This window comes from Heptranchias perlo, chromosome 2, assembly GCF_035084215.1.
Source record: "Heptranchias perlo isolate sHepPer1 chromosome 2, sHepPer1.hap1, whole genome shotgun sequence".
NCBI classification, from domain to species: Eukaryota; Metazoa; Chordata; class Chondrichthyes; order Hexanchiformes; family Hexanchidae; genus Heptranchias; species Heptranchias perlo.
In genome coordinates, this window is record NC_090326.1 from 45,479,951 (window position 1) to 45,500,902 (window position 20,952).

The window sequence follows — 20,952 nt, forward strand, 5'->3', positions numbered from 1 at the left end:
CAAGCTGCCTCTTGGTGCCAGTTCAGCAACCCGCAGCTTGCCAGCAAAATGCTGATGAGGCTTGACGCCCATTTTCAGGTGAGCCTCATGCCTTTGGTTTCTGGTTCGTGCTGGGAACGTGCGGCCCATTTCAAGCCCAAAAATGGGTCTAAACGCATTTTTAGCCCCATGTACTCAGAGAAGAAAGCAAACATTTTCAAAAGCAGTTTGACAGATGCTGGACATTCTCCCATGAGGAGGTGGGCAAACAGTTACAAGCCTTTACGTGGTGTTAGCACTGAGATGCAAATGGATGGGTTAAAACTCTCAGGTCATGTGAAGCTAGAAGGAAATGTTGCAGAAGCATGGCAAGAAATCGAAAGGGCATCATGTCTATGCATCAGCAACAGTTAGAAACAAAACAGAAGGTCAGACCAATACTTGGTTCTATGCAATAGATGAGGAACTGGAGGAGGTATAATACATTTACAAATGCTGAGGGAAAGGACAAATGGAACACAAAATTACTAATGGACAAGTTTGAGGAAAATTTTCCATCTTAGAAATTTTTTAATATCAGGTTTCAAGCTCAAGGAGAAAGCATTGATCGATTAATAGAATCACCAAAAGAGGCCAAGTCTTGAGTACAGATCCCTCAGAAAAGAATTCATTAAAGAATTGTAATCTCTATAGTAGCCAGATTATTAAGAGAAAAGAATCTAGATCTACAGAAAGCAATTGATATTTCCAGAGCAACAGCCCAGCAAAATGCAACTAGAACAACGGGAGCAATATTAGTAGTGCTATAAGTAACATGGGTGGAGCAGAGATGTCACGACAGACAATGGAAAGCATCATCACCAGCTGGTTAATAGATTTTAAGTATTGTGGTAAATCTCGTGAGAGGAAAAAATGTCTAGCAAACATGTATGTGGTGTAACTAACAAAACCACTGCTAAACTATGTAAAGCGAAAACAAAACCATCCTTGTTAGGCAGGCAAGGAATGAAAAAGTCAGCCAGTGAGAGCAAGAATGAATTTTTTTATGGACATGATTTGGGCAAATGATGATGCTGAATGTTGGCTTCAAGATGAATGACAGAGTAGTTCACTTTAAGCCACACAGAGCTTAATTTAATGCCATGCTACAGTCAGTGAAGTATAGGATTGAGCAAGTTTAATGAAAAGATGGTGATGTGCTCTGGCCATAACATAAAGCCAGTAGGAAAATGTAACATGGTGCGTGAATAGAAAGAAAATACCAAAGTCTAGAATTTCAGATTCTGGAACAGTGAGTACAGGCAGCCTTTGGACTTCAGGCATACCAACAGTTATGACTGATGAAAATAATTGATGCAGTCAGTAACAATAAATAAAAGTGACAGAAGTATGGTGTTATATTTAAAGGCTTAGGATGCACTGCGGGAAAGCAGAGCGTATGATTAAAGCCAGATGCTCAACCAGTGATACATCCACCAAGGAAAATGCCAACCACACTTTGAGCTACATAGAATGGAGAAACTTGGTATAACAAATAAAGTCAAAGAACCAAGCCAGTGAGTCAGCTATATGCTTACACTTGTCAAGCCAAACAATGAATGACTGTGAAAATTCGACCACCTTAAAGATTTAAATAATGCTATAAAAAGAGAATATTTTGCAATGCAGATTATAGAGGAAGTAGCGTCACAGTTACCGAATGCTGAAATCTTTAGCACACTTGGTACAAATTGTGGCTTTAGGCAAGTACATTTTGATAAAAACTAGTCAAAGTTTTGCACATTTACTGGTCCTTTGGGAAGGATGCCTTTTGAGATCACCTCAGCTCACAAATTTCCAGTGCATAATGTCATAGTTGATAGATGACACTGAAGGAGTGGAGCTTATTATAGATAGACCCTGAGTTGGGGAGAGAACGAACAGAGGTATGAACAAAGGTGGGAACAAGTCCTGCAACTGATAAGAGAACACAATGAGCCGGAAATTGCTTGTAAAATAACGGTGAGCCTGACAGTGCTCTCCGTTATTAATGGGCAAATTGAAAAGCAAGTTCTAGCGACTGCACATGCGCAGTTAAACGGCAAAATCTGGAACTTGCTCTTCCCGATTCCCTGCTGATCTAACAGCTTCACGTTAAAGGGACCTCGCAGACAGGAATCAATGGAGCAGCGCCAACTTGCTCTCCTGCCCAGCTGGAAACTAACCAATCTCACCAGAAAAAAAGTACGCTGAGTTATACCAGGTTAACTTTTTCTTTCTGTCTCTTTTAGCTCAGTCTTTTAATCTTACCCTTTATTTCGCCTTCTCTACCTGATTTTATAGTACATTTACTAATTTTATCTGACACTTCCTGGTTCTTACTCTGTGCAATTTGCCAATGAGCTTCACTTCCTGGTTTGCTTCAAACTGATTGGTGGAGGGGACACAGAGATTCTTTTCCTCGCTCACACAGCCCAGGAAAGAACGCTGCAGTTTTTTGAACTCACATTTGAAGTAAGTGGTCGCCAAAAAGACCGCAGCAACTTAGTGGGTGAGTTCAAATTTAAGGAGTAGCGGCACCGTTGGTTCACCGCTTAGAGCAATTTCTGGGCCGATGAGATAAGAACAAGTGCAAGCTCAAAGTACCGACAAAGCAGGGGGACTCAGATGGAGGCAACCAAACATAAATAAACAAGCAAAGAAGCAATAGAATATTGGCATGCTGAGCTAAGCAAGGTACTGCCCAATTTTTCAGATGCCACAAAGCTGCCCAGAAGGTCACTTGGAAAAGACATAGTATGGCAAGGCAATGGATTGATAGGCACGACAGGAGCTTTAAAGAGCTGCAACACTTGGTGCTGGAAACCCAAAGGCTAAAATATTACAACGTGACTAGGCCACCGAGAATTAGTGTTGATGCTACAAGGCCCATGCTATCCACAACTTTATTTTGGACATTGGCTTCACACCATGGCTTTAATGGAAGCTGGGCTTATGGGTGGCAACATGTTTCCCCTTACTGAAGCCTCCCCACCTGACTATACTTTCCACTGGCTGGCTATATTTTCCACCACCTGCCCTACCCAAACCGCCGCAGTGACAGGGTGGCCCTCGTCACCAAATCAAACCTTGATCTCTCCCCCTACTCCTCTGGTACATTCTACTCCCTCGAGCACCTCACTTTTTATTCTGCCCCCTTGACCCTCCTTTCAAATCCTCATTCCCTTTTGACCCTCAAGCCTTACCCGAGCTTCTCATTGAGATATCCTTCCTCACCCTCTGCACCGAGCAACTCCTCGTTCTCAATGATTTCAATCTCCATCGCAACTCACCTTGTTCTCACTCCTCTGATTTCACTGCCCTTCTGTCCTCCTTAAACTTCTCCCTCCATATAAACTCTTTTACCCACATTCATGGGCACCCCCTCGACCTTGCCATCTCAGGTGGCCTCTTCACTCAAATCATCGTGATCACAGACAAGACCATCTCCAATCACTCTGTTGTATCCCTCACCACCTACATCTCCCTATCCCCCTTCCTTCTGTATCTGCTCTGAAATAAACTCTTCCCCAAATTACTAATAACTGAACTTTCAAGCTGCCAACTGCCTAGCTTTTGGCCCTCTATTCGCCATGAAACTTCAGCAGCTGACTATCTGCTTTGATGCCCTCGTCCCCAGTAAATCTTTAACTCTCTCCCATCCTAGTCATTGCCCGTGTTATGGCCCCATCATTGTTCCCTCAGGCCCAAGGGGCGCAGACTTGAGCGTATCTGATGCACAGCTGGTTTAGCAATCCATCGCCAGATCAGGCTGGACCAATTCAATCGGGCCCCACTCTCCTCTGCCAAAACCTTTCACTTCTCCAGGATCATCCGGAGAGCAAAGATAACAACCGGCTTTCTTTTCGCCACTACCAACAATCTCTTCAAACCCCTTTCTCCTTCCCCTTCCAACAATGTGCGAGAATTCATGGATTTCTTTGTCAACTAGATTGAGACTATCCATTCAGCTACCTCTGCTGCTTTCCCCCCTTCCCCACCAAACCAAACCTTCCCCCAGGCTTCCTTCTCCCTAGACCTGAATCCTCATCTTTCTCCAGTCCCACTCTTGTCTCCCCTCATACCCTCTTTGAGCTCATCTTTTCCATGAGATTCACCTTCTGCTCCCTTGACTCCATTCCCACTAAACTACTGACTCCAAGTTCTCTTCCTAGCCCCCATACTAGCCGATATTGTAAATGGTTCCCTTTCCTCTGGTACTATCCACCTCCCTTTCAAACTGCCGTCATCACCCTCTCCTCAAAAAACCCATCCTCTGTCCTTGCAAACTACTGCCCCATCTCCAACCTCCCTCTCAAATTACTTGAACATGCTGTAATTTCCCAGATCCGTGCCGATCTTTCCCGCAACTTAAAGTTTGAATCTCTCCAATTATGCTTCCACTCCTGCCACAGCACTGAAACAGCCCCAATCAAATGACCCTGGTACACTATCCCGCCTTATCCTCCTCGACCTTTGACACAGTCGAATACACCATCCTTCTCCAATGTCTCTCCTCAATTATCCAGCTTAGTGGGACTTCTCTCACTTAGTTCCACTCTTACTTATTCAATCATTGCCAGAGCATCTCCAGCAATGGCTGCTCTTCCCACCCCTACATCATTACCTCTGGAGTTTCCAAAGGATCTCTCCTCTTCATCATCTACATGCTGCTGCTGGGCAACATCTTCTGAAGGCATGGCGTCAGCTGACGACACCCAGCTCTTCTACTTCACCACTGCTCTCAACTCCTCCACTGCCTTTGTGTTGTCAGACTACTTGTCTGACATCCAGTCTTGGATGAGCCAAAATTTCCTCCAATTAAACATTGGGAAAACTCAAGCCATCGTCTTCAGCCCCCGTCACAAACTTCACTCCCACCCAGGCCAATGTCTCAGATTGAACCAGACTGTTCGCAACCTTGGTGTTCTATTTGACCCCAAGCTGAGCTTCCCACCCCATATCCTCTGCATCACGAAGACCACCTACTTCCACCTCTAACATCGTCCACTTCTACCCATGCCTCAGCTCATCTGGTTTCATCTCTGGACTTGACTATTCCAATGCCTTCCCAGCCGGCCTCCCACCCTCCACGCTCTATAAACTTCAGCTCATCCAAAGCTCTGCTGCCATATCCTATCCTGCATCAAGTCCCACTTGCCCATCACCCCTGTCCTCGATGACTACATTGGCTCTCTCCAGAACTCTCCACTCCTCCGAGTCTGATATCTTGTGCATCCCCCACACCCTTCAATGCTTTATTGGTGACTGTGCCTTCAGCCATCTAGGACCTACGCTCTTAAAATCCCTCTCTAAACCTCTCAACTTCCTTCCTCTCCTTTAAGATCCTCCTTGAAACCCATTTCTTTGACCGAGCTTTTGGTTACCCTTCCTAATATCTCTTTTGTTGGCCCAGCATCCAATTTTGTACTTTTCTCTTAAAAGATTTGGTGGTCTCTGCCTCAACCACTCCCTGTGGCAAAACATTCCATGTACCAACCACTCTCTGCGCAAAGAAATTTCTTGTAACCTCTTATGACTATTTAAAATAGTCTTTTCCTATTAACTCTACTAAGAGCCTTCATAATTTGAAAAATCTTTCTTAAATCTCAGCTTAGCCTTCTCACACCAAAATGTGTATGGAAGAAATTTGTGGTATAGAATTATTTAAATTGCCACAGTACAATTTAACAGTATAACACAAGAAAGGTACAGAGTTGTACGTAGGCAATGCATTGAGTCAAAACTTGTGGTGTCACGTTGGTTTGTTAAGTAACTAATGGGGTGCTGCAAGGATCAGTGCTTGTGCCTCAGCTGTTTACAACCTATATTAATGACTTAGATGAAGGGACCGAGTGTAATGTATCCAAGTTTGCTGACGATACAAAGCTAGGTGGGAAAGTAAACTGTGAGGAGGACGCAAAGAGTCTGCAAAGGGATATGGACGGGTTAAGTGAGTGGGCAAGAAGGTGGCAGATGGAGTATAATGTGGGGAAATGTGAAATTATCCTCTTTGGTAGGAAGAATAGAAAAGCACAATATTTTTTAAAAGACGAGAGACTTGCACACGAATCACAGAAAGTTGACATGCAGGCACAGCAAGTAACACTGGTGCCAGACAAGTGCCAGGCAATAGCCATCTCCAACAAGAGAGAGTCTAACCACCTCCCCTTGACATTCAACGGCATTACCATCACCGAATCCCCCACCATCAACATCCTGGGGGTCACCATTGACCAGAAACTTAACTGGACCAGCCATATAAATACTGTGGCTACAAGAGCAGGTCAGAGGCTGGGTATTCTGCAGCGAGTGACTCACCTCCTGACTCCCCAAAGCCTTTCCACCATCTACAAGGCACAAATCGGGAGTGTGATGGAATACTCTCTACTTGCCTGGATGAGTGCAGCTCAAACAACACTCAAGAAGCTCAACACCATCCAAGGCAAAGCAGCCCACTTGATTGGCACCCCATCCACCACCCTAAACATTCACTCCCTTCATCACCAGTGCACCGTGGTTGCAGTGTGTATCATCCACAGGATGCACTGCAGCAACTCACCAAGCCTTCTTCGGCAGCACCTCCCAAACCCGCGTCCTCTACCACCTAGAAGGACATGGGCAGCAGGCACATGGGAACAACACTACCTGCACGTTCCCCTCCAAGTCACACACCAACCCGACTTGGAAATATATCGCCATTCCTTCATCGTCGCTGGGTCAAAATCTTGGAACTCCCTTCCTAACAGCACTGTGGGAGAACCTTCACCACACGGACTGCAGCGGTTCAAGATGGCGGCTCATCACCACCTTCTCAAGGGCAATTAGGGATGGGCAATAAGTTCTGGCCTTGCCAGCGACGCCCACATCCCATGAATGAATAGAAAAAAAAATTAGGAAAGCAAGTGGTATGTTAGCCTTTATTGCAAGAGGGTTGGAGTATAAGAGTAAGGAGGTCTTGCTGCAATTATATAGGGCTCTGGTGAGACCACACCTGGAGTACTGTGTACAGTTTTGGCCTCCTTACCCAAGGAAGGATATACTTGCCTTAGAGGCGGTGCAACGAAGGTTCACTAGATTGATTCCTAGGATGAGAGGTTTGTCCTATTGAGGAGAGATTGAGTAGAATGGGCCTGTATTTTCAGGAGCTTAGAAGAATGAGAGGTGATCTCATTGAAATGTATAATATTCTTAGGAAGGCTTGACAGGGTAGGTGCTGAGAGGCTGTTTTCCCTGGCTGGAGAGTCTAGAACTAGGGGACATAGTCTCAAGATAAGGGGCCGGCCATTTAGGATTGAGATGAGGAACAATTTCTACACTCAGAGTTGTAAATCTTTGGAATTCTCAGAGGGCTGTGGATGCTCAGTCGTTGATTATATTCAAGGCTGAGATGGATAGATTTTTGGACTCTAGGGGAATCAAGGGATATGGGGATCGGGCGGGAAAGTGGAGTTGAGGTCGAAGATCAGCCATGATCTGATTGAATGGCGGAGCAGGCTCGTGGGCCGTATGGCCTACTCCTGCTCCTATTTCTTATGTTCTTAAGTTCTTATTTCCTGAAGGAAGGGAAATGTAATGATATGTTAATTTTGTTTAGAGGTGAGAAATGAAATGGATATATAAACATCCTTGGCCCAAAGTACATATTCCCAGCAGAAGTGGGTGTAAGAGGCCCGGGGAAGCCCAACATTGGGGCAGGATCTGGAAAATCCAGGTCTCCACCCTGAAGACAACGGCCTTCTAATTGCATGGGGGCCTGGGTAAAGCGCAACTTATGTCCACTCCAGATATGACCCCTGACATCAGAAGGGGTGGGGTGGGGTGAGGGGAGGGAATTCTCACGCTGTCAATTTCCTCCACTCCAGTCTCTCCAGGGCCCAGCAACCTATTCATTGGGATGATCTCAGCGCACAGGTCCTTTTAGCAGCAGAGGTTGGGCCGACGTGGGGATTAAGGCCTGGACTTCCCATTAGAACACTAGCAGCCTATGTTAAAGCCACCCCTTTATAAAGCTGGCTGCTCCAGACAGCAGGCTAAAATTTTGGAGAGGCATGCTGAAGAGCAGCTTACATGTGCCACATTTTACACCCCCACCCCCCCAACCACACTCCTCGCAGAGACACCCAAGATGCAACTACATTGGTGTGGGTGCCCACCATTTCCATTTAAATGAGGTGACCTGATGCTGATTATGGATATGCCGGTGGGGCCAGGAGCAATGGACATCAATGTCCATTCCACTGCACTTCTGCTGTCAGAACAGTGGTAAGGTTTTTTGGTTTCCAGGTGCTCAGAGAAGGAAGCAGATATTTTGAATAATAAAGCTAGAGATATGCAGATTCCTGAAAGTTGTAGTTCAAAATAGGCTACGAACCTACTGCGACTACTGGAAGATCTTGTTCTAACAGTTACCTGTGACACGTGGAATGAAAGATAGGCTGATATCCAGGTCACTGGAGTTCCATGCATCAGATGTCTTCAGCTCCAGTAACACATTGTCAGCTGTCTGGATCTTTTCCATTGCTCCATTGGGGCAGAACAAGCCGACGACAGATCTGGCCCCATCCTTGCAGAAAGTACTCATGTTGTACATCAAGTTGCCACTGCAGCTCTGGCCCGGCAGAAGTTGCTGGAGCTTCAATCTTTTGGAGACCAACTCTATCGTCATCTCAGGCGGTGAGTCAAGTACCCATTTGAAGGTTTGTTGAGGCACTGGTAACGTGGAAAGTACAGCTGGCAAGGTCAAGCCCATATTTCTCACAGAACACATTTCCAAATCTTCACAGGCTTTGCGAGAAAGGAAAAGAAAGAAGAAAAAACAAGTAATTTTTGACTGGAATAGGCAGGATAATCTTTAATCTTTAGCCACAGTTGACCCTAAAATTCTGGGATGAATTGGGATTTATTTTCCGGTTCATGGAACATTTTCCATGTGATTTCTAAATCCAGGGGCAAAATAAGGAGAATTAATATAAAGCTCCCCAATAGCTCACTAAGTAAAGTTAAGATAACCACTTATCTAGTTTCTAATTGGTCTAGTTTTCTTTAAAAAAAAAGTCAGATACATTTTTAAAAAATTCCTGCATAAAAGATTCATTGCACAGATGTGTGATCAGGCAGTTCCAGTGCTAACACATATCTGATTGAACCCACATGTTGTATGCATTCAGCAGTTTTAAAGTTTCCTGTTCCCATCCAATTTTAAACTAGGAAAAACTGTCAGAAAAATGTTCCTCAACTTCAACATTTTAAACAGCAACTCTACTGCACCAGGATGGTGTTTCCATTCCCCACCCTAGCCATCTTTGTGGCCTATCCAAATGGACTGCTCATTATTGCCGAATTATGAAGTGTTTTGGGCTGTGCACTCTGCCAAACTTATCTCATGTGGGGCCCTTATAACCAGCAGAGAGAGGAGAGTTTCAACCCATCAATCCAGAGAGGATTCAAACTCAACTCCCAGTGGTGAAAGACATTGTACAGCTCTCAAAATATGTTTTACTTGGTCTCTTGACCTTACTAGGCCAGGGGTTTACAAAGGTCATAGCACTAGGTTTTACCGTTATGGGTGCTCCACTGACCTGGGGAAGAATGGGAATGTTATCGGTAGTGACCCATGCTCTGCCATTCCCTGTCTGATAGTGATGCCAGCGGTGTGCTGGAAATTTATTCAGATCTATCCAGGAATATGTATTCAATGATGCAAAACAGCACCTCACACCCTAATGAAAAAAAAGCACCATTAGGGTACCGCAGGGTGTATGGGCATAAGTTGGTTTGTGCAAGCCCCCAACCCCTATCCTCTGATAATTTATGTTCCCTGCTGTGCTGTTTTGTGAAGGTGCTGAGCAAAGACCAAGCACTTCCTCACAAGGGGAGGGAATGGCAGATGGAAAAACTAATCACCATAGCAAAAGAACCAGAGGGGAGATGAGGAGAATTTTTTTTATGTAGCGAGTTGTTATGATCTGGAATGCACTCTCTCAAAAGGTGATGGAAACAGATTCAATAGTAACTTTCAAAGGGAATTGGAAATATACTTGAAAAGGAAAAATTTGCAGAGCTATGGGGAAAGAGCGGGGATGTGGGACTAATTGGACAGCTCTTTCAAAGAGCCGGCACAGGTACTAGTGCTAGACTAAAGAATGGCATTAGTAGAAGGCTCTGACCAGGTCACCTGCATCCTGTGGCAGCAAGTTCATGGCCTAGTGACAAAATAGAGGGATTGCATAATCCTCAAACCACAACTTGCTCCTAGGGAACTGTGCCCAAAACAAATCTTGCCCAAAGCTTGTAAAGTACATGCTTATTCTAGTCATTTCGGAGATAAATCGAAGAAAACCGAAAGGAGGTGAAAATACAAAAGTACTCAAAAATCTAGATAGCACATCTTTAAACAAATGTTGCTGTCTAGGAAAGTAAGAAGTACTTACAGACATTCTTGGTGGCTTCTGCGACGATGTCCTGTGTTCTGTTACAGTCAATGTGGAAAGAGACATTCAGGCGATCTCCAGGCTCCAGCTGCAATTCAGAGGTACAGTCGGACAAGACTGGAAACTTGCAGATGCAGAACGGAGTCGAGGGCTTCTTTAATTTCTGTTTAAATTTCACAGAAACACCGTCTTCTTTTTTAATTTCAATTTCAAGCCTCTCTGCAGGATGTTTAAAAAAAAGATTCAAATGAGACCCAAAATTTATTAGTTTTCTAAAATTAAACTTGGTTTTAGAGTTTCCCAGGTGACCTGTTGGGTAAACACATTGCCAGATGTAATATTGATCCATACAGATCAGGAAGCTCCTAGATTTGATCCCACGTTTGTTTTGGGTTAGTTGCAACCAATGCAAATTAATCTTTAAAAAGTCCTAGAAAAGTCCATTGGATTTGTAACATAATTTCACACTTAATACCCATTTAAAGTTTATCTAACTTTTACCATTTTACTGCTTAAATAGGAGGACTAAAAATAGCATATTCTGAGGAGCTATGGAATATGATCTATATACAGCATTGGTCTTAACTTAAAAGACATTTATAACGTCAACTTGCTTGAGGGTTGTATAGCAACGTTTGAATTGCTGGTTTACTTTACTTAAAAGGATCAAATTAGCTGACTTCCTTGATTATATTAGTATCAATGTACTTTTAGTCTGAAAGACCCAGGCCCCGGGAATCCAGGGCCATTCCGTCCGGTGTACTCTCTCCAGAGTTTCGGCAGGAATCTGCTGCAATGATCTGGCTATGCATCATTTATGCCTACATTAAAGGAGCTAAAAGTGTTTGTTTTGACATGTAAGGGTTTAAAGGCGGGACAAAGGTTGGTTCAAAATTCTGCTGCTTGATCAGAATGAACAGCTCAGTTCAACCCTTTGCTTGATGGATGTAGTAAGCTGGAACAGAAGATTTGCTCGAAGATGTAAAAGATCTTTGTTCAGCATTATTAGAATTTTTTTGCACTCAATCTGAAGCCATTCTTATGAAAGGCAATTGATTCATAATGGGAAGTAAACGTATAAATAATTAAAAGTCTTGTGCATAGAAGAAACTTCCTGCACACAAACCTTACTTCCTGTTATCATAATTTTCTGTCACCCTTTTATGTCAACATTTTATAATTGAAAAAGCGTATGTCAGCATTTTGTCAGACTTTCTTGATAAACCAATCGAATCACCCCAAATATTTATTGAGAAAAACAATGACTTTTTTTTCTCTCAGTAACTAAAATTTCTAATCTCCAAAAAAGGTTTTAAATAAAAATTTTAAAATTCAAAAAATACATTTTCCACAATAACATGATTAGATTTACTTATTGAATTGTCTTTTGTGCCTTTTAATAACTTCCATAACGCTTTTACTTCAAGCTTCAAATCGGTCTCAAAAGCTAGGGCTCCAACGAGATATTTTTACCTCAGCAGCTGGACTGTACATCCAACCACATCTGTGCACTCTGAGCATGTGCAGTTTGCAGAATTTCCCAGCATGCACTCTGCGAATCAGCATGAGTTACTGCAGAAAGATGGTCCCTCATTCTGAGGATTTGAAAATTTATTTGCTTTTATAAAAAAAAAAGATTTTGAAACAAACTGGCGATTGAATCCTCAAAGTTTTATTTCAGGTATGTCTGACATCCACTTAAATTAAGCGCCTTGGGATGTTTTACTATGTTAAAGGTGCTATATAAATGCAAGTTGTTGTTTATTGGCCATGGCTGCTTTGTCAACTGTGAACTGACTACAGTTGTGATTAGAGCAGATTTGTTTTTTTTTTGTTGACAGTTCGTAAAGAAAACAAAAAGATTGTTTATTGAGAATGTATTTTTTTTTATGGGCTCACTTTTTTCGACCAAAAATTCAGTTTGAAAACATCTATCTCTGCCGAATAATTTTTGAGGCAGAAGGAAATTTTTGACACAAAAACTTGGAAATTGCATAATCAACAAACTTGAGCATTTTGAGGTCATTTGTTTACAGAAATTTATATTTATTAAAAGACTATGGGGGTGAAATTCAACTTCGGCAGGGTTGAAAAATGGGCAGTAGTGGATCAGGCTCCCGACTTTCCTTTCCAAAGCCCCGAAAATCCGCAGGCTATGATCCCAGTGCTTATGCCAGGATCATTCCTGCCAGTGCCCTCCTGTACTGACCTTGCTGCAGTATGGGGGAGGGGGGGGGGTCAATGGGAAAGCACCTAATTTGCATGGGGCCAGTGGGCACAAGAACCACTACTGCCTCCTCTCCTCTCCTGCCCCATGCAGCCAGAAAATCCGTCTCCTGGCCATCTTTGCAGGATGGGTGTTGTTCACCCTCCGCCCCTCCCAGACCCCATGGAACCCTTCTACACCCTGCGTAATGGGGTGGATCCCCCACGCCCCTCAAAAAATTCTATCCTTGGGAATTCAGGCTGCTTCCCTGCCGTGGAAGCCCCCCATCTCCTACGGTGGGACCAATTTCCATTGATCCGACAGCCAGTACACCTCATCTCTCTCAGCATACTGGCCGTCTGCTCTAACTGAGCCAGGCAAGCGGGAATTCCCAGCATAGCGAGTTCCCACCCCTGTGCTCTGCCCCCCGATGTCATTTTCCTTGTAAGTGGTGGGCAGAAGTTCCACCCCACATAAAGCCGCCTGAAAAATCCTGGAAATAGCAGGGATCTGGGGCAACCAGGTCCCCTTGCTGTTTTCTGGTGGATTCCACTGGACTCCCACTGGAGTTACAGTGGGAATTCAGCAGAACCCTTCAATGAAACTCAGAGTCAAATCTCCACTTCTGCGCCCAGGTGCACACCGGGAGCACATATCAGGAAAATGCGCATCCCCAACCCCCAATTTTAATATCTTACATTTTGAAGAGAGTTTGATAGTGAAACATTAGACTACATTAAATCCAATAAGCAAATTACTGAAAGTGGGATAATGTATCTCAAATATCATCACTCTGAGGGCAGTGTATGGAAAAGGTATAGGTTTCGCTTGTAAGGGCAGAGGCCCATTTACATGAGCCACTGAAAGAGAAGACAATTCTATACAAAACAAAAATTGTTCTGGGTGGCTCATGTACTTTTTTTACGGTACAATTATCAATAATTTTCCACGCCTAAGGGACAAGTTTAAACATGACCACAAAATTCATTAGTATGGGGAAAGCCTATTAATATCTTGATTCAAATCGCAGTTGGCAAATTCTGTAGCACATTAAAGATTTATTTACCCCTCTGGTCATTCTTGGTCAATAGGCAAAAATTATAACCGTATCTTATTAGGAGCAGTACAGTCGGGTAATTAATCTCACTCAACCTTTTGGTTTCAAGTATGTTCTCTTCAGGAATAATGTTTTTGCCTGTTTCTATTTCCAAGTAAGACTTTTGTGACGTACAGTCACTTGAAAAAGGAACTTAAATGAATCAAGTGTAAATGTGATCCTTTACATAACTGCCTGCTAAATTGTCCAGTGGTATAAAAAGAGAAGAGGTTTGCAGCCAACAATGGGTGGTGGGACATTAAAATATTTTAAATTGACCTTGACTGTTATCTTCCCTACCCTTGCCTCTGTTGGGTAACCATGGTGATAGACTTTGGAAAACCCAGCAGTGAGACAAAAACAATCTATTTGATATGGCTGTTCCAATTTGTTTGATTGTCAGAAGCAGCAACCCTCTGTCCAGACTCCCAAAGAACCACAGCATAATTGGGCATGCATATTTAAACTCTTTTTAGATCAAACTTAAGCAGTGGGATAAAGTTGAGTCATTGGCGGCTCCGGCATTCCTTGGCTTCGTTCTTGCATCTAAGCCTGGAATAAAAATTGCAGGCTTGTATAAACTGAATATACAGGAATGTGATACTAAAGTTATGAGCATATAGCTAGGTAGTGATTTGTTCATGCAGAATGCAGGTGTTGTGTCAGATACAATCATGAGTAAACATGTGCAGAAAAGATAGTTGTGTTGCACATTGTGGCTATGTATGACTGTTCCTGTTTGCAATATAATGTTACATTAAACATAAGGGGTGATTTTCCTTGCTGTTTCTGGTCCATTAGTGTTGCTGAAATAGCGCAAGAAATTTTCTTCAGCCAGGAAACTCGCAGAGAAACCGTTTCTGGCACTTGTGTGCCTTTAAATGGCTTCCCTAAGGTTGCTTGCTCTTCTTGTGCTGTTCCATAATATGCTTGCTGAATCACCACTCGCCTCAGCGGTAGTGTGGATGGGAGTTTCCTGGACTTACCCAACTACTGCACTCGGGGCAAGTTACACCTGTCTGTATGAAATGCAGCAATTGTCAGGATCAGTTATCAAAGTTGGAAGTGAGATTTTCCTGAGAGACAAAAGCCTACAGCTCTTGTATCAAAGATTTCTGAAGGTAGGGAACATTTTAAAAATACTTTAAAAATAATTTTGTCTACAAATACCTACACTTGCTTCCGACTGTTTCTCAGAACATTGGAGCATGGCAGATTTTCAAACCTGCCGCACCTTATGCCAACCAATGTTAGGGTTACGATGGAGGAGGTGTGGTTTTCCCAATGGACACCTATTCTCGTGCTTCTACTAGATGCCACCTGACAGCCAGAATCACGGGAGATGGTTGTCTCCTCATGCTGTATGGGTCATGGGGCTGAGGTGGCCTCCTGGCATGGAGCTGTGGCTGGCTGCATCTCTTGACAGTGTGTCTGGGCACTCTGGTCTTGCCTCTCATGATGCATTGAAGTTTCCAGCAGCTTGCATCAGTTTTACCCCTATGGATATGCAAATTAGCATACCCTGGAAATTCTGCATATTTTCCTCGAGGCCAGCAACGCCTTTTTTTAAAAAAAAGGTGCAACAGCAGTGTAAATCACATCAAGGAAATTCTGGGCCATAATAATGTGTAACTGTGGATGAAAGTGATAGTGCCAAATTACGAGGCCAAGCAGGAATGTTCCTACCCAACACCATGTGTACTGAAGTGAGGGATCATTACTTTCTGCCTTAAGCTAAGGAAGAGAACATAAATGAATAGGTGTTCGCTACAAGGAGTCTGCGCAATATTTTTTCCCATAAGGGACTCCCACATGCCTTGGAATCAGAAGTTTACCTTTATTGTCCAATATTTAGCCATATGGTAGTTTGGCCCAGGGAGTCGCAATAATAAAACCCCCTTGTCATATTAACTGGATACTATAATCTTATACATGCCACCATCTATACTTCTCCAATCTTCCAAAAGGCGGACTGATTAATATTTAAGTGAGACAAGGCTGAATGTAAATCTACAAACTGGTTCATTTTATAATTAAGTGAACAAGCTGAGTAACATTTATAATAAATCTCACCATACTTTGACTTAATTCAGTATCATCCTTGTAACATAGAAAATAATAAATGTGCCACACTGTCCATGTTAGTGGGTTAAATACCACTTTTCTGGTCAGTAATTCTGCTGATTCTTACAGGTTCTATCTTAAGGAGGTTATGTTCACTCCCTGTCTCCTGCAACAGATCTTCTTAAACATTGCCCAAACCACATGTTTCCCTGTCCTTCTGTTTCCTAGCCAACAGCTTAACCTCTCACCCTCTCCCAACACTCAGTATCTGAGAGTTGGTCAGTCATCAATTGAAATAAAAATGAGGCCGTTTCTCTAATCGGCAGCTGATCTGCAATGGCAGTTTTACACCTGGGCGGCAAATGAAAATTACCCCCAGTACACTGACCGACTGGCATTAACCTTTCTGACTACAGGAAGTACACCCTTATGCCTCAACACAGAGTCTCTCACAGCCCTCCTTTGGCTGAAGAGAAAACGAGACCCTTTTGCTTCACTGTTCCCAGCTCAATTTCTACAGGCTGACTTTCTCCACATAGAGAGGAGAAGCCAAAGTGCCCATTCTCTAACTTCTGAGAATTGGTTTGTTGAACTGCCAATCAAAATGATCACCTTCAATAAGGAACCTCCCCCTTTGTGGTGGGAGCCATGGCAACACCATTTCATACATAATTAGGTGTCCTGCTGTGCTCAATGAATGAAGCCAATCCAACATTGCAGATGATGAACCTCTTATGAGATGTGCTAATGAGCCTCTCCATTGTCTCAACCAATATGGTATTGTTAATATACACAATTCAGTTAATTACTTTGACCAGTAACCCAGCTAATGAACATCCCAGATAGCTTATACTTTCCTGAAAGTTAATCCTCTGTGGGCCAAACTGAACTTCATATCAAAATCATGATATAAATTAACCTGAAAATCCTTTCTAGGACAAATAGGTAAAAATCTCAAGACATGACACTAGTTATTAAACAAGCCTGACCTTATCTCTTCTCAATTATAGCAACAGAATATCTTACACTCACTGTGTATGCCAAACTAGAAAACTAAGCAAATCTGGCAAATAGCTTCTAAGAGTTGGCACAAAATCAAGGGCAATTAGGGATGGGCAATAAATGCCGGCCTTGCCAGCGACGCCCACATCCCATGAACGAATAAAAAAAACTGTTAACTCTAAAACAGCCCAGAATAAAAGCTGAATGACATGGGAAAACAAGTAACTACACTTAAAGTGCAATGGAACCAGGACTTGTATCTTATGCTTTAGGTATCCTCAACATTCCTTCATTTGTAATACAGAAAAAAATAATCCTGAAGGGAAATTCAAGAGTTGAAAACACAAGGCTGTTTTTCTAGGGAGGAGAAAGTTGGGGGCATGTTGGTTTTAGCACTTTATTGGGTACATTTTGCAATCGAAATGAACATGGATATTGCATTTTTTTTTAATGTAAAAAGGGCATTTGTTCAATTTTATTGAAAACTACTATCTATTTGCAATTTCAAAATTAATTATTTTCCTTCATATTTTCTTTCTCCTAATAGCAGATGATCTATTATTTGGAGAAAAAAAGTCTTAATTAATCTATTTTTTCAAACAATTTCCTAGTAGCAAACAGAACTGGGTGTTACTAACCACGGGATCATTGCAGTCAGGCCTGTATGTAGCAAATTTAGAATTTTACACAGACCTTCCGAATTCTGCACCGCCCCGCCGCCATTCCCTGTACCAACTGATACATCCCTCAGAAAATCTTCACATTAAAATATTGTGCATTCTGGTTAGTTTTCAACACTTATACTGAACAATTGTTTTCTTTAAGATGAAAGATCTAAATAACATTTGCATTTTCAACAGACCAACTAAACCCAGCTTCTCCAAAAGCTATCAGAGCAGTTACTATCCCCTCGCATCCCCAAAGTTCATAGAGGTACCCTACCCCTTCAGATCCAGTTCACTGATGATCTCCTAGTTCATGCTGGTACCGAGCTCCTTTCTCAATTCTATATAGCACACCTCTCCTCTCCTACTAGTTCAAGCTGGGACTCTTCTCCCTCAGTTCAAGTTGGCACTTTTCTCCCTCTTCCCCCCTCAGTTAATGCTGGCACTCTCCTTCCAAACCCACTCCAGTTGATGCTGGCTGGCTGGCTGGCTGGCTGGCTGGCTTGCTGGCTGGCTTCTTCCTTCATTCATTCCCCTCCCTAGTGCTGGCCTCTCCTTTTCCCCCAACCCCTCAGTTCATGCTGGTATCATGGAGAGAATTTAAGCATTTGACTTCCCGCTACAATTTTTGGCCAGCTGTAATGCATACTCTTTATTGTGCTTTTGCATTAGTTACATTTTTTTCTTTATGATCCCTCTCTCAATTAGGCATAAGAGTCAGCTGAGCATGGTTAAAACAATTACTTTCATTCAGTACCAAAATCATTGCATCAAGTTGGTCACAATGCAATTAAATCAGTGGACTAGTAAATCAAAAAGTTATAGATATTTAATAATCTGCCTTACAATTCCTTCCATGTTTCCTGTATGTTTAGATGCACAAAATACAATGTTCTGAGCAAAATTAATACAATCTATAATACCTTTCACAAAGAGAAATTAAGCTAGCAATCCTACACAGACTGTTTCATTGAGCTAAAGGAAGAGTTTTATACCGAAAGCCAAAAAAAAATATTGAACTAATTTGCATTTTTATTTTTTCACCAAACATCTCCACAATAAAATTGATTGAGGCAAATCCCTTGGCCACAGCACCAAGCATTTGCCAGAACTCCAGCAGGAGTCTAGCTGAACAGCTCGGAAAAAGGTTGGGACCCGGCACATCTTAGTTTGGTACTCCATCCACCCCTTACCAGGGCACTTATGCAGGTGGCTGGAGAGTTCCCCTCTTACTCAGCCCCGATGGGACCTGGTGTAACACTGGAGGCAGGCATACCCAGTGAGAAGAGGCTCACCGGCCCTCAAAAGGCACGTGGACCCCACAGGAGGGTGGGGGGAGAGGAGAGAAGAGAGTCTAGAACCTTAAAAAAAACTTTCAGGATGATTTTCAAATGTTGACAGATCAGCCTTTGTACACATGGGGGGAGGGGTGGGGAAGAGGACAAAGCATGTGGTCTCCATGGGAGGGGGGTCTCAGTGTCCCCATCCGTCCTCATGGTGGCTAGGTTATGGAGTTTCCTACAGCATGGGGGAGGCGGGTTCCCGAGGAATGCCTGTAGTGGGGGAAGCACCTGTTGGACCCATGCAAGTGAGGTGTCCTCCCAGAGACCCTGCAAACTCCTATGGGGTTAGGGCTGGAAGTCACCAGTGGGCCTAATCCCAGCATAACCCCCGGAATTGTGGTCTAAGGATTTTCAGGGCCTTCATTACTAAAGAACTCCTGTTTATATATCACGTCTAAATTCAGGACTTAATTATTTGGAACTTCTCTCCTCACTAAAATAATTAGAATCGTAGAAAATTTACGGCACAAAAGGAGGCCATTCGGCCCATCGTGTCCGTGCTGGCCGAAAATGAGCCACCCAGCCTAATCCCACTTTCCCGCGTTTGGTCCGTAGCCCTGCAGGTCATGGCTCTTCAGGTGCACACACAGGTATTTTTTAAATGAGTTGAGGGTTTCTGCCTCTACCACCCTCCTCAGGCAGTGAGTTCCAGACCCCCACCACCCTCTGGGTGAAAATATTTTTCCTAATTTCCACTCTAATCCTTCTACTAATCACTTTAAATCTATGCCCCCTGGTTATTGACCCCTCCGCTAAGGGAAATAGGTCATAAGAACATAAGAAATCGGAGCAGGAGTAGGCCAATCGGCCCTTCGAGCCTGCTCCGCCATTTAATAAGATCATGGCTTATCTGATCCTAACCTCAAATCTAAATTCATGTCCAATTTCCTGCCCACTCCCCGTAACCCCTCCTTCCTATCCACTCTACCTAGGTCCCACATAATTTTTACATCTCAATCAAATCACCCCTCAACCTCCTCTGTTCCAAGGAAAACAACCCCAGCCTATCCAATCTATCATCATAGCTAAAATTCTCCAGTCCTGGCAACATCCTCGTAAATCTCCTCTGTACCCTCTCTAGTGCAATTACATCCTTCCTGTAATGTGGTGACCAGAACTGTGCACAGTAATCAAGCTGTGGCCTAATTAGTGTTTTATATAGTTTCTGCTTAACATTCCTGCTTTTATATTCTATGCCTCAGCTAATAAAGGAAACCATTCCATATGCCTTCTTAACCACCTTATTTACTTGTCCTGCTACCTTCAGGGATCTGTGGACATGCACTCCAAGGTCCCTCACTTCCTCTATACCTCTCAGTATCCTCCCATTTACTGTGTATTCCCTTGCCTTGTTTGCCCTCCCCAAATGCATTACCGTACACTTCTTTGGATTAAACTCCATTTGCCACTTTTCTGCCCATCTGACCAGTCCATTGATATCTTCCTGCAGTCTACAGCTTTCCTCCTCACTATCAACCGCACGGCCTATCTTTGTGTCATCCGCAAATTTCTTAATCATGCCCCCTACGTTTAAGTCCAAATCGTTAATGTATACCACACAAAGCAAAGGACCTAGTACAGAGTAATTGTCCAGTTCTCCAGGATTGTCCTCCTTTAAGTTAACCATTTCTCTGCTGTTTTTGTCTGTGTTCTGTCTTAGACACACATAAATAAAAGATTTAACCAGTCCAACTGCGCAGAATTATTTCAAATTAAATAAGCAATAAAAAATGTCAAAAGTGAAATTTAACTGGTCACACTGGCACTCTTCCTTCTGCCCCTTCGATTAATCCTTCTATTCACCTTTCCCCACAACCCCAATTAACCAGGTAATAGTGGCACTCACCTTACACCCCTCCCCACTAAAGCACCTCATCTAACTTCTCTCTCCTCCCTACGTCAAAGCACAACTCTAGGTTTCCTATTTCCTACTGCTGCAATAAGAATATTATGCAGTTCCTGATCTTGTAGCAGCAGTGACAACAGTAGGTAGGAGCTCCCAAGTGACACTTGAAGAGGAGGGGATAAGAGAGGGAGAGGAGCTGGTTTGCATTGATTTGAAATGCCAGGGCTCCCAAAATGCTGACCATCTGTCAAATGCAGATGCCAGGCATAAAAGAGCTATTTATCACTGGTAATTAATCAT

The 20,952-nt window shown here is 43.1% G+C and overlaps 1 protein-coding gene across 1 annotated transcript in view; it reads right to left on the reverse strand.

The window, feature by feature from the left end:
• The window catches only part of LOC137333507 (CUB domain-containing protein 1-like), an 80,260-nt gene that overhangs the window by 13,727 nt on the left and 45,581 nt on the right, over positions 1 to 20,952 (reverse strand). The window contains exons 5-6 of the mRNA XM_067997691.1: positions 10,431 to 10,649; positions 8,410 to 8,784 (exon numbers count right to left, since the gene is read on the reverse strand). Of these exons, the coding sequence (XP_067853792.1) occupies positions 8,410 to 8,784; positions 10,431 to 10,649 (594 nt within the window). The remainder of the gene's footprint in view (positions 1 to 8,409; positions 8,785 to 10,430; positions 10,650 to 20,952) is intronic.